Raw genomic sequence first — 15,863 nt, 5'->3', positions numbered from 1 at the left:
TTGTGATTGTAGATATGGGATTTTTTTTTAAGCAATGTAGAGCTTTCCTGATGCTCCTGAGGCATAGGTACTGCCTCGAGATTTCTCTGATTTCCTGGTGCGATTTCAGAATGTCTCTTGTTTCTGTAGGCTCAGCTACTTCAGTAGCCTTTAAAATGTGAAGGCAGAGCTCATTTTTACCCTGTTTTTATAGTGACCAGAAGCAGATCTACATTGGTGATGACAACCCCTTGACCCTCATTGTCAGTGCTCAGAACCAAGGGGAAGGAGCCTACGAAGCAGAGCTCTTTGTCGTTGTCCCGCCCCAAGCGGATTTCATCGGAGTTGTTCGTAACAACGAGGTACAATTCCAACTGGCTTCTTGGGATCATCCTGTTTCATCTGCCACAAGTCTTGGTCTGAACAGTGCCCTTGTTCATTTAATTTAATTTAGACTTAGCCTGTCATGTGCTGGGTAAAGAGCTGGGCAGCTGTGAGGCAAGAAGTGATGTTGGGTATCACTGTCCTCCTTCCACCTAAATGTGTGGAAAGTCGTGGGTTATCCTGACTACACAGAACATTAAAATCTTTTTCCTGGCTTTTCTTATGTCCTGGGCCATGCTTTGGTTTGGTTCTCCAGTTTATCTCTGCTACTCATGTTATTTTGCCTTCCAATCTTTGGATTCAGTTGCCTTCCCATCTTTATTTTCCTAGTGAGAGTTTGCCCAACTGCCAACGTTCTTCACACAGGTTGTAAAGAATCATGTGGAGAAATGCTTTATGTCAGAGAAATCATAATTGCTAACTAATATAACAGTATTGGAATTTCTCTTTTTATAACCTTGGGAAGAGATCTGTCTTGTGTCAAGACCATTTAGCTTCAGAGAAGCTTTTACACTCAGATTTTATTTGACTTTAGTGCTTGACTGACTTAGGGCTGAGAAGTTACATTTAAATTAAGGCAGAATATCTAAAACTTCTCTCCAGATTTCATCCAGGTGTCCAGGTGTAAAGAATCATATTCCTTAACATTTCTTTCTGGTTTCTTGCAGGCTTTAGCCAGACTGTCCTGTGCATTTAAAACAGAGAACGAGACTCGCCTGGTGGTTTGTGACCTGGGAAATCCCATGAAAGCAGGAACTAAGGTGAGGGTTGGTCCCACAGGTGCCTGGTGGCTCAAACAGGAGGGCAGGTGGCATTTCTCTTAATCACAGTGTTGTTTGGGCAGGATGTTTACTCACAGGAAATTAAGATTTGATCTAGCTGGCATTTAGCTGCCCACATGTTTGGTTAGTACAGTGGTAGCTGGTTTCAACTTTCCAGATAAATTAAAGGCTGAAAGGAGTGGTCATGAGTTTTATGATGCAACTCAAAATAAGCAGTTCATTAAATACTGGAATTAATGAATTCTGGTCCCTCATGAGTTTGTCTTTATATTTATCTGATATGTATTTATCAGTATATAATGAGTTAGCTCATGGCACACCTTTCTCCTAGTTCACCTCTCTTCTGCTTAATTTTGTGAAGACTGAGAGGGAGTTTTGTCTAGTTGAGGCCTCTACAATTCCACCAAATGTAGCTGATATTGGAAGAATTAAAAAACTATCGGTGGGACCTGACAGATTTTATGATGATATGGTTCAATAAGTCACAATTATAAACACTTTGATGATGCTTTTCTTCCAAGGGAGGTTTTGTATAGATGAATATAGATGAACCGTTTCCAAAGTTTTTTGAAGTATATCAAGCTGAAGAGTACAGATGTTAAAGCAACTATCAATCACTGACTTAGTACAAACCTTGGGAATGAATTTGGAATCATTTAAGTGTGTTCTGTTCTTTAAACTGCAGTGGTTTTTGCAACACACAGGGAGGCTCAGCTATGTGTAAAAATGGCTGAAGCAAGGGCAAGGAGCATGGTGTAACCCTTACTTTTCTGTTGTATGGCAGTGATGCCTTGGCTTTGATCTGCAGAAAGGGAGGTGCATGTCCAGCCTCGAGGAACTGAGCGGGTTTTATTTGCCAGTTCTACGTGTGCTCTCTCATGGCCTCAAGTCTCAAGCATCATATTAATAATATTTTCTATTGTTGTAATATTAAGAGCATCAAGAAGCTGTTTATTGTGTGTTTTGTGGTGCTCCCACTGACCCCTGGTGATGTTTTTCTGCAGCTGTTGGCTGGCCTGCGTTTCAGTGTGCACCAGCAGTCCGAGATGGACACCTCTGTGAAGTTTGACCTGCAAATCCGAAGGTATGGAAAGCTCTGTGTACCTCACCTGGTGGAAAACATGCACAGTAAATAGACTGTGAACTACTCAGGTTCACTCTGGACTAATCCCCTGGTCTTTGCCTCGTATTTGTTTGAAAAATAAACACAGAACTCGTTTGTACCCACGTACCATTGTGCTGCCTTGGCACTCCTGCAGTGCCACAGAATGACTTTGGGTTTACAGCCCTCTTTTAAAACTGGGGTTTGAACTCTGAATTCCTTCTGCTGTCAAGCCAGAATTTCACATTTTATAGATTGTGAGGGTGAGAGTCTCTCAGAAGTGGCAGTGCAGAAGCAGCATGCAGTGAACCATCACAGCAGACAGCATGAAAGAGTCTGACCATTAAATGGAGCAAAAGAGTCGTGTTTGTGTTAATTATCAGAGAAGCACAGCACTGTCATATTTATATGATATTTATAAACCTGAATTTATACCTTCTGGAGATGATGTTTAAGATTTGGAGGTGTGATCATTGGGAGTATCTTTACCTAACACAGTTTTATGTTGCTTAGTGGACAGCACAAATTCAGCTGTTTTGTTTTTTCCCCACGTTGAACCAAAAGCTTTTTTATTTTTTTTTTCCTTTTTAGGGCTTCATTTTTTTTTTATACCGTAGTGACTAAATTATTCTCATCCACAGATGCATTTTTCACCTACGAGAATTAAATAAATTTAAACCTACCATTCTGTTTTAATGCTATAAATAGATCAAAGGCCTTGGCAGCTGTCTTTAAACTCACAAAGCTCCATTTCCAAGGCTGGCACACTTCCTAGCAGAGCAACTCGAGTCTCTCTAAAAGAGTGAGGTAATTACAGGTCAGGAGGAAAGCCCAGTTGCATGTATGTTTTAATTACAGCAGGAGCAAAGAATAATTAGGGGATTTAAGAAGGCCTTTCTAAAGGCAATTGTTTGATCAGGCAGACAGAATAATCAGATGTGTCATTTAGGTGAGCACTTACTTGACTCTGCTCCTTAGTTTTTAGCAGTTGTGCTCACGAGTCGTGTTATGATGTTACACAGAATTATTTTAATGTGTGGGTTTTTTTTATTAAATACTTTATTTAATAAATTACCTTTTATTTTCTCTGCAGTTCCAACCTGTATGACAATCTAAGCCCAGTAGCATTCTATCAGGCTGACCTTGCCATTTTAGCAGCTGTTGAAATTAGAGGGTAAGCACTGATACTATTTTAATAAACATTGTTAATGAGATTTGCATATTTTCTTCTTTATATTCACTGAACTTTCGGGTCTGAATAAATTTTCAGGAAGTCTTAGGGAATTTTTGATCATAAAGACAACACGGTTCTCTCTAGCCACCCTTCAGATTTTCAGATCTTAAATAATTCTAAATAATTAAAAAATCAATTCCAAAAAAGGAATGTTGTGCCTCCATTACTAGACATTTTTTTTTGAAGAAAAAAACCACTCCAAGCATGTTGATTTTTTTATTTTTTTTAGATACTCTAGAGAGTAATGTTTATGGTTTCCTACCTGATAATAACAACTCCTTTGCTCCCCTTTTTAGTGTGTCATCTCCTGATCACATATTCCTTCCCATTGCAAACTGGCAGCCGAAGGAGAACCCAGAAACAGAAGAGGATATTGGGCCTCTAGTTCAGCATATTTATGAGGTATGGAATTACTGCTAATTTCAATGACACGGTGCTGTGATAAAAATTAAATCTTCTGCTGTAGTTTTTCTCTGTAGTAAATTAGGATTTTTTTTTTCCTCTTTATTGTCCTCTTGCATGGAAAGAAACATGTTATTTTTTTAATGCTGGGTCAATAACTGCTGTCTGCAAGAAGGGGTGGAACAAACAGAAGGGGCTGGTTACTTACATAATTACACATATTTTACTTTCTCAGCTTTTAATTCTAGGTAAAACATCTGAAGTAACTTTCTGCTCAGGAAATGGCTCATGGCTGTAAATTATTCAGTTATCCTCAGTTGTACTGCAGTTGTTCTAAATCATTCTTGTGAAGTCTTTTTGCCTTGAAAAAATTCAAGTATTTAAAATTTCCACACAAGAATGATCACAGCTTTAATCTAGGTTGTTTAATTAAACAAAACTTTTTGAGAGCTGTGTGAATAGCAATAGCTAAAAGTTGTCCTAGAACTTAAGAGACCATTTATCTGATGAAACTTGCTGCTGTATGTATCTGTGCTCAGAGCATCTTGGCTCAGGCTGTGATTCATTTAATCGACTTAAAAAAAAACAACCCATGTTTTATCAACGAAAAATTACATTAATTCAAGGCAAAAAGCCCTAATGCCATATAGCTTTTCTTCAAGTTACAATTTTATCAGATTACAGAAGTAATTTGAAGTTTTGCCTGTTGGGGAACTGAAGTTTGGCTGGCACTTTTAGGTGAAGTTGTTGATGCTATTGCTTAAATATCAAATAACAAACTTCATGCGCCTTAACAGAGAAAGTAGCATTGTTTGGGTGGGTTTTTTTACATCTGTAAATTTTATTTTCATAATCAGCTGAGAAACAATGGTCCAAGTGCATTCAGCAAGGTGATGATGACCCTGCAGTGGCCCTACAAGTACAAAAACAACACACTGCTCTACATTGTTCAGTATGAGATTGATGGGCCCATGAACTGCACTTCTGACATGGAAATCAATCCCTTGAAAATTAAGGTAAGCAGGACTTTCCTTTTTAAAATGGAATGAAGTATGTTAGGTTGGTTTGTAAGCCCTCAAAACAGCCAAATCCCTGAGAATATCTAACACTGAGTTAGTTTTTTGTCTCTTATTGATGAATAAGGCAGGAGTCTTTGTACATGTCTATGTATACAGCTGAATTTTAAGATAGTTTAGAACAAGTAGTAAAAATCAGTATATTAAATTTAAGCAAACAGGGAAACAATTCCATGCATAGAACAACAAAGAATAATGCTCTTGTATCTTTGACAATCAGGAAGCAACTTTAGTGAATATATATAAATAAAAATCTTCTGTGCTTCTGCTAGGCCATTTGCAGTAATATATTTTTTACAACTCTTTTGAGTTTTCTCATAGAGATTTGTTGTGTAGAGGGCAAGAACCGTGGCTCTGCCTAGTCCCATATGTAAATTTGTAATTTTTGCATTGGGAATTTCTAAGGGATTAATGAAATAATTAATTAATCTACTGTACACTTCTTCAAGCCCCTGTTAAAAAAAGTTTTTGTGTATGTGTGATCGTGTGTACTCATGTACAGTGCTGTAATACTGCTGTGCTTTCAGAGTTTAAAACTGAAATGTTGAGGAAAAGTCTTAAAGATTGCAAAACTGAATTACCTGTTGCTGTCTAAGAGCAATTTTTTTTTTTCTATCAGTGAAAAAGTTTTGAGTTGAAGAAGAATTAAGATACCTGAGGTTCTGGGTTAGCTTCTGGTATAAATTTCCACTAGTGATCTAGAAAAGACAGGAGTAGCATTTTATTTACAGCTGTTGGAACAGCCAGGATAGAAAGAGAGAAACCTGCAGTTATATGTTTTCTTGAAGTCTGCAAATGTCTAATTTATTATTTGGGTTCCCTTGGTTGTACCTCAGATTTCTGCTTCTAAGGATGATGATAAGAATGACACAGTTGCCAGGGAAGATAACCGTGACCATCGCATCAGCCGGAGGGATTTGGCTGCCGCCGAGGGGGACGTGCAGACCTTGGTGAGCTCTTCTAAGCCCTTTAGGCTCAATTTGGGCTCTTCATTCAGGGTCAGTCTTCTGTATGGAGCTCTTTGGAAATCAATACTTAAAGGAGCAAGGCTGGTTAAACAGGGCAGCTGGAGGGAGCAGGGGAGTGCTGCAGCAGCACCTCTGCCCCAAGGCACAGCTGAGTTCACAGCACGTGTTTCCCAGAGGGTCAGTGGACCCTGCAGTCAGCCACGTGGAGGACCTGGCCTTGCTGAACAATACTGGAAATAATCATCAAATCATAGAATCAGCTGGGTTGGAAGGGACCTCTGAGATCATCAAGTCCAACCCTTGATCCAAGCCCGCCGTGGTTCCCAGCCCATGGCACTGATGCCACATCCAGTCTCATCTTAAAAACCTTCAGGGATGGAGAATCCACCACTTCCCTGGGCAGCCCATTCCAATGGCTGATTACCCTCTCTGGAAAGAAATTCTTTCTAATATCCAACCTAAACCTCCCCTGGCACAGCTTAGACCGAGCCCTCTTGTCTTGCTGATGGTTGCCTGGGAAAAGAGACCAACCCCCCCCGGCTCCCCCCTCCTGTCAGGGAGTTGCAGAGAGTGAGGAGGTCTCCCCTGAGCCTCCTCTTCTCCAGGCTGAACAGCCCCAGCTCCCTCAGCCTCTCCTCATAGGACTTGTGCTCCAGTCCCTTCCCCAGCCTTGTTGCTCTCCTCTGGACCTGCTCCAGCCCCTCCATGTCCTTCCTGAGCTGAGGGCCCAGAACTGGACACAGCACTCCAGGGGTGGCCTCACCAGTGCTGAGTCCAGGGGAAGAATCACTTCCTTGGACCTGTTGGCCACACTGTTCCTGAGCCAGGCCAGGATCCATTGGCCTTCTTGGCCACCTGGGCACACTCTGGCTCCTGTTCAGCTTCCTGTCAATCCAAACTCCCAGGTCCCTTCCTGCCTGGCTGCTCTCCAGCCACTCTGCCCCCAGTCTGTAGCACTTCATGGGGTTGTTGTGGCCAAATCTGTCGTAGGAAGCAAACATGTTGCCATATCACTGTCTTTCTAACTGCAAACTATAAGTAATTATCTGGTACTGCAGGTTATGTAATGTATTGGAATAGTTTATGGTGCTTTGCCAGGAAAAGAGGACAGTAGGGTATGTGTATGTATGTAAAGGAAATGTGATTGAGTAAATGTCATGCCATTAATGGCTTTTCAGATAGTTTCATACTTGGGATATCTGTCCTGTTTTTATGTGCAGGGCTGTGGAACTGCTGACTGTTTGAAGATTGTGTGTCAAGTTGGCCACCTGGAAAGGGGAAAGAGTGCAATATTGTATTTAAAATCACGCCTTTGGACCCAAACTTTCATGAATGTGAGTGACTGTGAATATTCTGTCCTTGTTTCTGAAACATTAAAAGTGACTTTTGTATCCACGTGCAGTACTAATTTCGTTTTTCTCACACAGAAGGAGAATCAGAATCACTCCTACTCCCTCAAATCATCTGCTTCTTTTAGTGTTATCGAGTTCCCTTATAAGAACCTCTCCTTTGAAGATATCCACAACTCCACAGTTGTAAGTCATTTACATCCAGCTTGAGTTAATCACTTAAAAACTAATACAAAGACAACTATTGTTGAGGAGCATTTTTGTGGCTTGCTCTAATTGTAATTTTACCAGCTATCTGATTCATATATTCATTTCAGTTATACACATAAAACTGAGGGTAAAACTAAGACTAGAGTTGAGAATATTTGTATCTTGAAAGACTTAATTGAAAATGAAAAGAAACGATGGTGAACAGTCCTAATGTTCTTGTTAATGCCATTGTTGTTAGAGAAATATTTTACCTGAAAATTGTTTTCTGCTGTAGTAGCACTTAGAGCTTGAATAATGGACCTTTATTATATTTTATGAAGTATTATGTGAATGAGGAACAAAAAGAGCATCTGTGCCCTAGAGGGTTTCCAACAGAAAGCAGACAGGGTGCAAACAGAAAGGAATATGTAGGCCAGTTGTTTGGACTGCCAGATTAAAAGTTTTTGGTAAGCACTATAGCATTTAAAGGTCTGAAGAAAAAGGTTGAAAAGGACTGTGATGGATTTATTTTTGAATATGGTTCCTAATGTCTATTATTAACTGGGTTTTTTTCTTTCATAAGCCTTGTGGAGTTGATTTTTGTTTCAAAGAATACCGCTTTTTAAGAAAAAAAAAAACAAACAAAAAGCCCTGAATTATTTTTCTCTCACTCCAAAATACTTCCAGATTCCTACAGTTTTACTGAATATCATCAAGCATTACAGAAGATACGTTGCCACATTATCACTGATGGCAAAAATGCAAAACCAAACAAACCCCAACCCCCCGTTTTCATTTAATTTTAAAATCCTATTAAACTTGGGTCAGCAAGGCTTTATGTCACCATTAATCTGTAGCTTTTTACTCACGTTGGAGTGAAAAAGTAATTTATACTGGATTAAGATTATAATGTCTACAGGATCAAGACACACAAGACTTAAAGTGCATGAATGAGCTCAACTTGTCATGGGGTGCAGAGTGTGATTTATTGTGTTTTTCTGTCAGGTTACTACAAATATTACCTGGGGCATTCAACCACAGCCTATGCCGGTGCCCGTGTGGGTTATCATTTTGGCTGTCCTGGCAGGGTTACTGCTCTTGGCTGTTCTAGTGTTTGTTATGTACAGGGTGAGTATTGTCTTTTTTTTCCCCTACTAGTGATGTGTTATTTCCTAGAGTGCCAGCGGTTTGCAGAAGTGCCTTGGTCCCCTAATCATCTGAACCAGTGAAGTTTTTGGATAACTAAAAGCTTTTCAGCTTTGTCAGGAAGAAGCTGAATAAAAGAGGATGTGTCTGTGATTGTGCTGACTTATTTGGTTTAATTTTTCAGCTGATGTTTGCTGCCTTTGGAGGTCAAAAATGAGGAAAAAAGGAGTAGGAAATAAAAGTAATTTAATCAGTTAAGAGGGAAAGAGAAAGGAATTGTATATTTGGCAAATCACAGTGCAATTGCTTTATTCTCTTAATCACAGATGGGCTTTTTCAAACGTGTGAGGCCACCTCAGGAAGAACAAGAAAGAGAACAACTGCAACCACACGAGAATGGGGAAGGAACATCAGAAGCTTAAGCAGAGTTTTATCTGTGAGACATTCTGAAATTTCAAATTGCCTGCATCTTGGTTACAAATATTGGCTTCCCCATCAACAACAACAAAAAAAACCACTCACAACTGCAGAGCTGCTGGTCTAAGCATCAGCACCTGCAAAATAAGAGCAATATATTTAAATCCTTCTTTTTGAATTAATTTCTGTTCATGCCTGCAACTAATGCAGCTGCACTGAGTGGTGGGTGAGAAAAACTCACCTGCTATGTAGTGCTTTGACTTTGCTTACTGGGATACAGGAGACATCATCTTTTTTGGTTCACGTACCGACTTTCCATGAATTTCTACATGGATTCTGCATTTGCTCTTGAAGCCAACAGTTTCTGTAGGTACTTGTTGCATTACATGTTTAGTTTCAGTTGATTTTTGTTGGAGTACACTACATTTCATTTTCTAGCTCTTCAAAGTTAGCTGCACAAAAAAAAATGAATGTAGCTTGTTTTACAGAACTGAAGAATGTTCTTTGACCCGTTAACTCTGATGACTTTTTTTTCTCCTGCTCAAAAAAATATGAAATATTCAGTGGAATCATTCACATCTGATAGCTATTCTTGTTGCCCTGCCTGCTTAGTGATCTGTCTTGTGGTTTCCCTCTAGATTTTACAAATACTCTTCCCCCTGGGTTTCTGACTGTGGGGATTGAGCCTACAAACACAAAATGAGCAATAGGAAGCTGGGGCTGATGTCCTTTCTGTGGGACCTAGGGAAAAGATTCAGGGCAAGATCTGAAGACTCTTCTGTGTGTTTCCACAGAGCAGGATCCAGGTGTTGCACAGAATTCTTGGCAGCACAGACTCATTCACTTACTGCCAGGGACAAGATGTTGGATTGTGGCTGCCCACAGACATGCCTGAGGAAATCCATAGCCTGAATGTCCACAAGACAAACCTGCACAGGGTTTGAAATGAAGTCTCTATATTACTTGGATTGAGTTTCAGTTTGTGGCAGTGGAGGGAATACCCTGTGACAGGTTACCTGATGCAGGAGCTGTTGTTCATTCTCACATTTTGTGGTTGGCCATGCCTGAGTGCAGGATGGAATAACACAGGGAATGTTTGAACCAGGCTACCTGCCAGCCATGTGGATCCTGGCCACACTCACACCTGCCTTGCCTCCAGCCCTGAGAGAACAGTGAGCTTGTCAAATGAGGCAAAGCAGAGCTGGCAACATGAGAGGATTTGAAAAGAGAAGGTTGAGGTGGCTTATTTAATTTCACTCATTCATTGTTTCATTTCACTCATTTATTGGATGTTCCACTGCACAAAAGACATTTCATTGCACAAGACATTTCATTATGTTCAGTACATTTCATTACCAGAAAAGACACTAAATATTTTGTTTCATTGTTGTTTTTTTTAAACTTACCAGAAGGTCAGTGGTTGAAAGCCACAGCCTTACACCATTCTTAGCCTATTTCCCTCACCACTGGTGTAGTAAAGTGAAGCTTCTTACACTTCTGAGAGAACACCAGAATATTGCCTGTGCTCTTCAGTAAACAAGTAACTACAAATTAGGAGGTGGTTCAGCTTGTAACCACGGGTAACTGTGTTGCACAGATCTTAGAGTGGACATAAACTGTTACAAAGGTGCCATCTATGAGAAGTTTATAATGTAATTTATTCCCCTTCTGGGAATAAATGACGTTATAAACTCGCTGTGTGCAGCCCACATACACAAAGGAAGTCTTCTACTGTATTTACACCACTGAGATTTCTATGTAGACAAGCTCTTAAAAGGACAAAAAATCTAGTTGGTTTGGTTTTGTACCTTGGGGTTTTTGTTCAAAGCTGCTTCTCCCCCATAAATACTGCAAATCCTGCTAAACCCAGAATTCTCTGAAATGAACAGTTTGATTCAAGTCTTATTTCTGCATCCTTTCAGAGGTTTAAAATCCACAAATAGATTTTGTTGTTAAGTCCATTCTTACTCGCTGAACCACGATGGCATCTGAGCCCTTAAGGAAGACAGCACAAAGTCTGTGGGGCCAGTCGGTACACCAGATGTAGGCTTGCAGATTTACCCATTTACATGGGTTTGTTTTAGACAGTTTGTTTAGATATGATTACTTTATATGAAAGGCCATAGGGCGTGATTTTGTTTTAACTGAATTTTTGAGGTCTTCAGTGTGGCCAAAAATGTTTTATTTTTTGCCTTTACTTTTAGTGTTGTTACTAGTTCTGTAGTAAAGCATCAGGAGTGAGGCTTTAATCCTGGCCTCAGAACGTGTCCTTGATAGAACAGCATTTCACTTCCTTGTAGTTCACACACTTTGTCAACTGATTATCTGTGTGCAGGGAGATTGGTTTTACCCAGTCTTAATCTTAGTAGGTTAAGAGGTTTAAGAGACTGGCAGACAGATTATAGCTCTAATTCTTACATGTGTGCTTTCATTACATGTACACACCACGTTGACTTGAAATTTATGAGACTACTTGCATGTCCAGGCGTTATAAGGAGATTAAAAAACTGTTTTAGAAAAGCACCATCAAGATCTCTCCAGCTCACGTGGAAGGGGTACTGCAGCATTGTTAATGCCAGTGCTCACTGCATCCTCATTTTACTGTGCAAACTGGAAACTCATTTTGCTGACTTTCAGGATAAAAAGGTACATTTTGTTGGTACAACTACTGTAGCTACAGAAAGTTTCTTCCATTTTTGAAGTTACATAAAGTAGTACTTATTTAAGTGATTTTTTTTTTATTTCCTGCATCCTGCTGGAGAGTAAAAGCAAATAGTTGCTTCTCCCACCTCCACTGATTTCCAGTTTGGTTAAAAACCCCACAGGAGCACAGGAGGGTACAGGTTACTTGGTGAACACAGATGTAAAACCTCAAATTCAGGTTAAAGTAACATTTGTGTTTCAGGGAGGTTCCGAACTGGAAGTTTTCCCGAGTGGGGATGCAGGAAACATTTGGCAGCAATAAGATTCCAGACTTTGTATGTCCTCGTGTCAGTATAAATTTCATACTGACTTCCAGGGGTCGATGTATTCTTGTAGCAAATATTGTAGAACGATGGTAAATTTTTTAAAGAAACTTTTAGAAAATGTGTTTTGGAATGAAATTAATGTCTTTGAGTGAAAATTGGTGTGCATAAGATGCATACTGGAAGCATTTAAAAAAAATGCAAGTACAGAAACAGAGAATTAGCCTTCTTTTGAGAGTTCTGTTTCAGAAGCATATTTTTTATGAATATAAAATCAACAGCTATGTAATTATTTAGACAATAAAAACATTTTAAAAGACCTATATCTTTTATAATGGAATATGAATTTATATAAGTACTCCAGTTTGCAATTATTGCAGCATCTCATGATCAGTGAAGTGATTTGTATTACAAAATGCATATTATCTATTACTATATCTGACGATATTTTAAAAATGTAAAGCAAGGAACCTAATTTATAGGTTTACATCTCTTTTGAGTAATGATGAAATTGTGAAGATAGCTTTTTTTTTTTTTAAGCATGACTGTAAAGTCAAGTATGGTCTATGTTTATCAATATAATTTGAAATCTTTGAGGAAATTTTTTGTATCAAGATCATAATTTTATTTGTCCCATTTTTCTGTTTTAAATTTTGATTTACGTGTTGAACTTCGATTCGCATAGTGTTTGTGGAAACTTTAAGAAAGTTTATTACATGTGCTCTTTCTTTATAAAGCATTTATTCCGAGGCAATATTTTAAATATTTAATTGTTTCTAAACTTGTGTTCACACTTAAATAATCTTTAAGGTACCCTGTCACGGGTATATTGAGAATATTTTGGCCATAATCAGCATTCTCTTGGTTTTGAAGGATTCATGTTGCACTTACATTTTTGCAACGTTTGGCTTTGTTGGTGGTTACCCTGATGGTATTTTTTTCCCTGCACCCTCACAGTCACAGAGCAGTGAAAACTGGGTCAGGTTTTGTCTTTGGTCCAGACTAACGTGATCCTTCGTGTTCAACGCTGCTGGCTGTTAACGAGGGGGGGAAAAAGGGATTTTCTAAGAGCAAAATGGAAATCCAAACAAGGCAGAGGTAGTGGCAGACACCCCACATGAGCCTCACAGCAAAAAGGCTGTGCTCTGTCTGTCTGGGAGGTTGGTTCTCCGCTGGCAGTGGCCTCCTGGCAGGCCCAAATGCCAGTTTGGATCACGCTGATGTGCTGTGCTCGGACCTGGGTGCGATGGGAACTCTTTGGTACTGAATGTCTCGGTTCCAATTCCCACACCAGCAGCTCTGGTTGGCTGCCACGTTGTTCCTTTTTGTTTGCCTGCGAAGGGATGTGGCATTTGTTGGCCTGCACTGTCTGTAAGGACAAACCAACCCGGTGTGTCCAGCTGAGGTGAGGAATGAACAGAACAGGGTGTTTTGGATCGCCCACATTGGGTGAAACACGATGTATATTCTCAAGTGTATCCATTACTAACTGAGTTACTGAGGACTGGTACAATTAAGTCCATTGTGGAAAGTTCGAGTAGAGGCTGTACAACAGTGGTTTTGAATCTGTAATGTCACTGCCGTTTCATATGTGATTGTGGTATTTAGGATTTTGGTGTATTTTTATTCCCAGCGTGTAGAATTTTAATGTAACACAGGAAATCTAACCTTTCATGCAATGACCTTCTCCAGATATGCTGCATTAAAGTTGAGTAACTCGACCCCTGGCTTTTGCAAAGTGACTGAAGATTAAACGTAGCATTTGAATCTTCAAAAAAAACTTGGACAGGTTTTACTTTTCTAGTCCACGAAGGAAACCTGTATTTGCTATTATACAAATATGCTGAAAATGTAACATGTTATTTCTTTGTAATGGAATTTTTTTTGCCTTTTTTGTTGGTTTTTTTGTTGTTTTTGCTCGTGCATTAAATCAGAAGAGCATTGTTTGCACAAGCAGGAACTTAACACACTAACAAGAGTGCTGCATTTTGTGTTTCTTAGTCATGTAGAAAATATTTGTAAAATAAATGGGAATATTTTCAGTTACTCTGAACTTGTTTCCAAGGTCTTCGGTACATTTAAGGAGAGCAATATACATTTGAAGTCACCTTATTTTGTATTAAATTATAAATTGTGGGAAAAAAAAAACAAACAAGTGGGTATTGTGGCACAGTAATTTTGTACTGGTATGAAATATATAGCTATTAAGCTATGGTTTTCCTTTCAACCCATTTGTTTCATCCTAATGCAAATCTGATTGTTTTTATTAGGTTGTATTTTTCTACACATGTATACAATTTCCAAATATTGTGATTGGGTAAATTGCGAAATGTAAGCATTGACTTGATTGTGATATTTAGAATTTTGGAATAAAATACCTCTTAATCAACAGGAATTCTGTGTTTGATTTTTATTTTTGGGGGTTTTTTTGTTGGTTTTTTTTTTTTTAATCTGAGGTGTATTTTTTTAAATGCATTAATTCACCAGCAAATATTTTGTAGTATATGTTTGTAATATAAAGATATCTGCTTAATACAGAAAGAGCACATTTACACAACTTTTACATTCTCAGCTCAAGTGGCACATATTAACCTTGAGTCAAAAAAATTTCTAATCACAAGCAAGAAAGAGGATCTATTCACAAATTATATTTTTTAAAGAAACTTTTAGAAAATGTGTTTTGGAATGAAATTAATGTTTTTGAGTGAAAATTGATGTTAATGTTTTTAAATTGCCAGTTCAAGAACTTTTAAGAACACAGAGAACAACTGAAAATATTTTTTTTTAAGTATTTGTATGAACTTCTCATCAATATATTGTCTCTTACAAAGAATTAAGGTCAGTGCTGCCAGCCCATCTGAGTAGCCTTGAAAGACTGCAGGAGTTACTGCTGGACATAATTCCTCTGGGAAATACTCAGGTAGTTGAAATAAATTACTTACTATCAGCTTTCATCTCTTTTTCAAAGAAAAGTTGGTTAAGAAAATATAATCTTGATTATATTTTTGCTGGAATGGTGTTATTTTGTCCTCTAGTTTTTCTTTGTAATCGATCTAAATATAGTACAAACAATTAATTTCCACATGTGTTATTCCCCCTTTCGGAGCCATTTGCAAGAGAGCTTTTATGAAACATTTAACAGATTATTTTTTTTCCTCCCAGACCTTTATAAATGAATAATTGCTCATATTCATGTCATCAACTTTAATTTAAAATGTTCCAGCTGCCAAGTTGGTTCAACTATTCCTCTCAAAATAAGATTTTATCTTGTTAAAAGCCCAAGCCTGCAAACATTTGGAAGTGAACATGTATGTGATCCACCCTTTCTCAGTACCACAGATACTCATCAGATAAATTCATAAAGAAAGGAAGCAAATTGCTCAAAGCATGAGCAAGTAGACCCTTTTCTTCTACCTGAGACCACACAATGTTGCAGGGAGTCCAAAATGACTTAAATTGTAACAGTGGCTGTGCAGAAACAGAGGCTTTTTCTGTGCAGTGCCCAGATAAAAGGTTGAAACAGGAAGCTTGGTGAGAGGATGTTAATTAGGATGTTAATTCTATGTCAATCCCAAATTTATTTGAAGTAATTGTTAGTGGCAATGAATTTATTACCATGGACTTTACAGGATGACATTACATCATTAGGAAAAATACATTAGATTTTTTTTTTTTTAGATTTTATAACAGATGTGTTGGAAATATGCACGGTAACCTGGCAGTTTTTCCTTTCCGTATGGGAAAATTTATACTCCTCTATAGTTTGTAACTCTATTCCTCTTTTTTTCCCTGCAATGAAGAAATGTTCTGCGATCTGAAAACTACAGAATTCGGCCTAGTCTGTTATTGTGGATAAAATTAAAAATTTT

General features: G+C 38.5%; 1 protein-coding gene across 1 annotated transcript in view; it reads left to right on the top strand.

Annotated features, from left to right (window-relative positions):
• Positions 1–14,389, top strand: part of ITGAV (integrin subunit alpha V) — a 44,588-nt gene extending 30,199 nt beyond the window's left edge. Inside the window, exons 20-30 of the mRNA XM_064660171.1 lie at positions 194–341; positions 1,032–1,124; positions 2,150–2,229; positions 3,341–3,421; positions 3,778–3,883; positions 4,741–4,899; positions 5,796–5,909; positions 7,148–7,261; positions 7,355–7,462; positions 8,471–8,593; positions 8,938–14,389. Of these exons, the coding sequence (XP_064516241.1) occupies positions 194–341; positions 1,032–1,124; positions 2,150–2,229; positions 3,341–3,421; positions 3,778–3,883; positions 4,741–4,899; positions 5,796–5,909; positions 7,148–7,261; positions 7,355–7,462; positions 8,471–8,593; positions 8,938–9,033 (1,222 nt within the window). The 3' untranslated portion in view covers positions 9,034–14,389. The remainder of the gene's footprint in view (positions 1–193; positions 342–1,031; positions 1,125–2,149; positions 2,230–3,340; positions 3,422–3,777; positions 3,884–4,740; positions 4,900–5,795; positions 5,910–7,147; positions 7,262–7,354; positions 7,463–8,470; positions 8,594–8,937) is intronic.
• The last annotated feature ends 1,474 nt before the right edge of the window (positions 14,390–15,863 follow it).

The sequence above is a fragment of the Pseudopipra pipra genome, chromosome 7, assembly GCF_036250125.1.
Source record: "Pseudopipra pipra isolate bDixPip1 chromosome 7, bDixPip1.hap1, whole genome shotgun sequence".
NCBI classification, from domain to species: domain Eukaryota; kingdom Metazoa; phylum Chordata; class Aves; order Passeriformes; family Pipridae; genus Pseudopipra; species Pseudopipra pipra.
The sequence above is the reverse complement of the archived record's forward strand: the minus strand, read 5'-3'. Positions and strand labels throughout refer to the sequence as shown.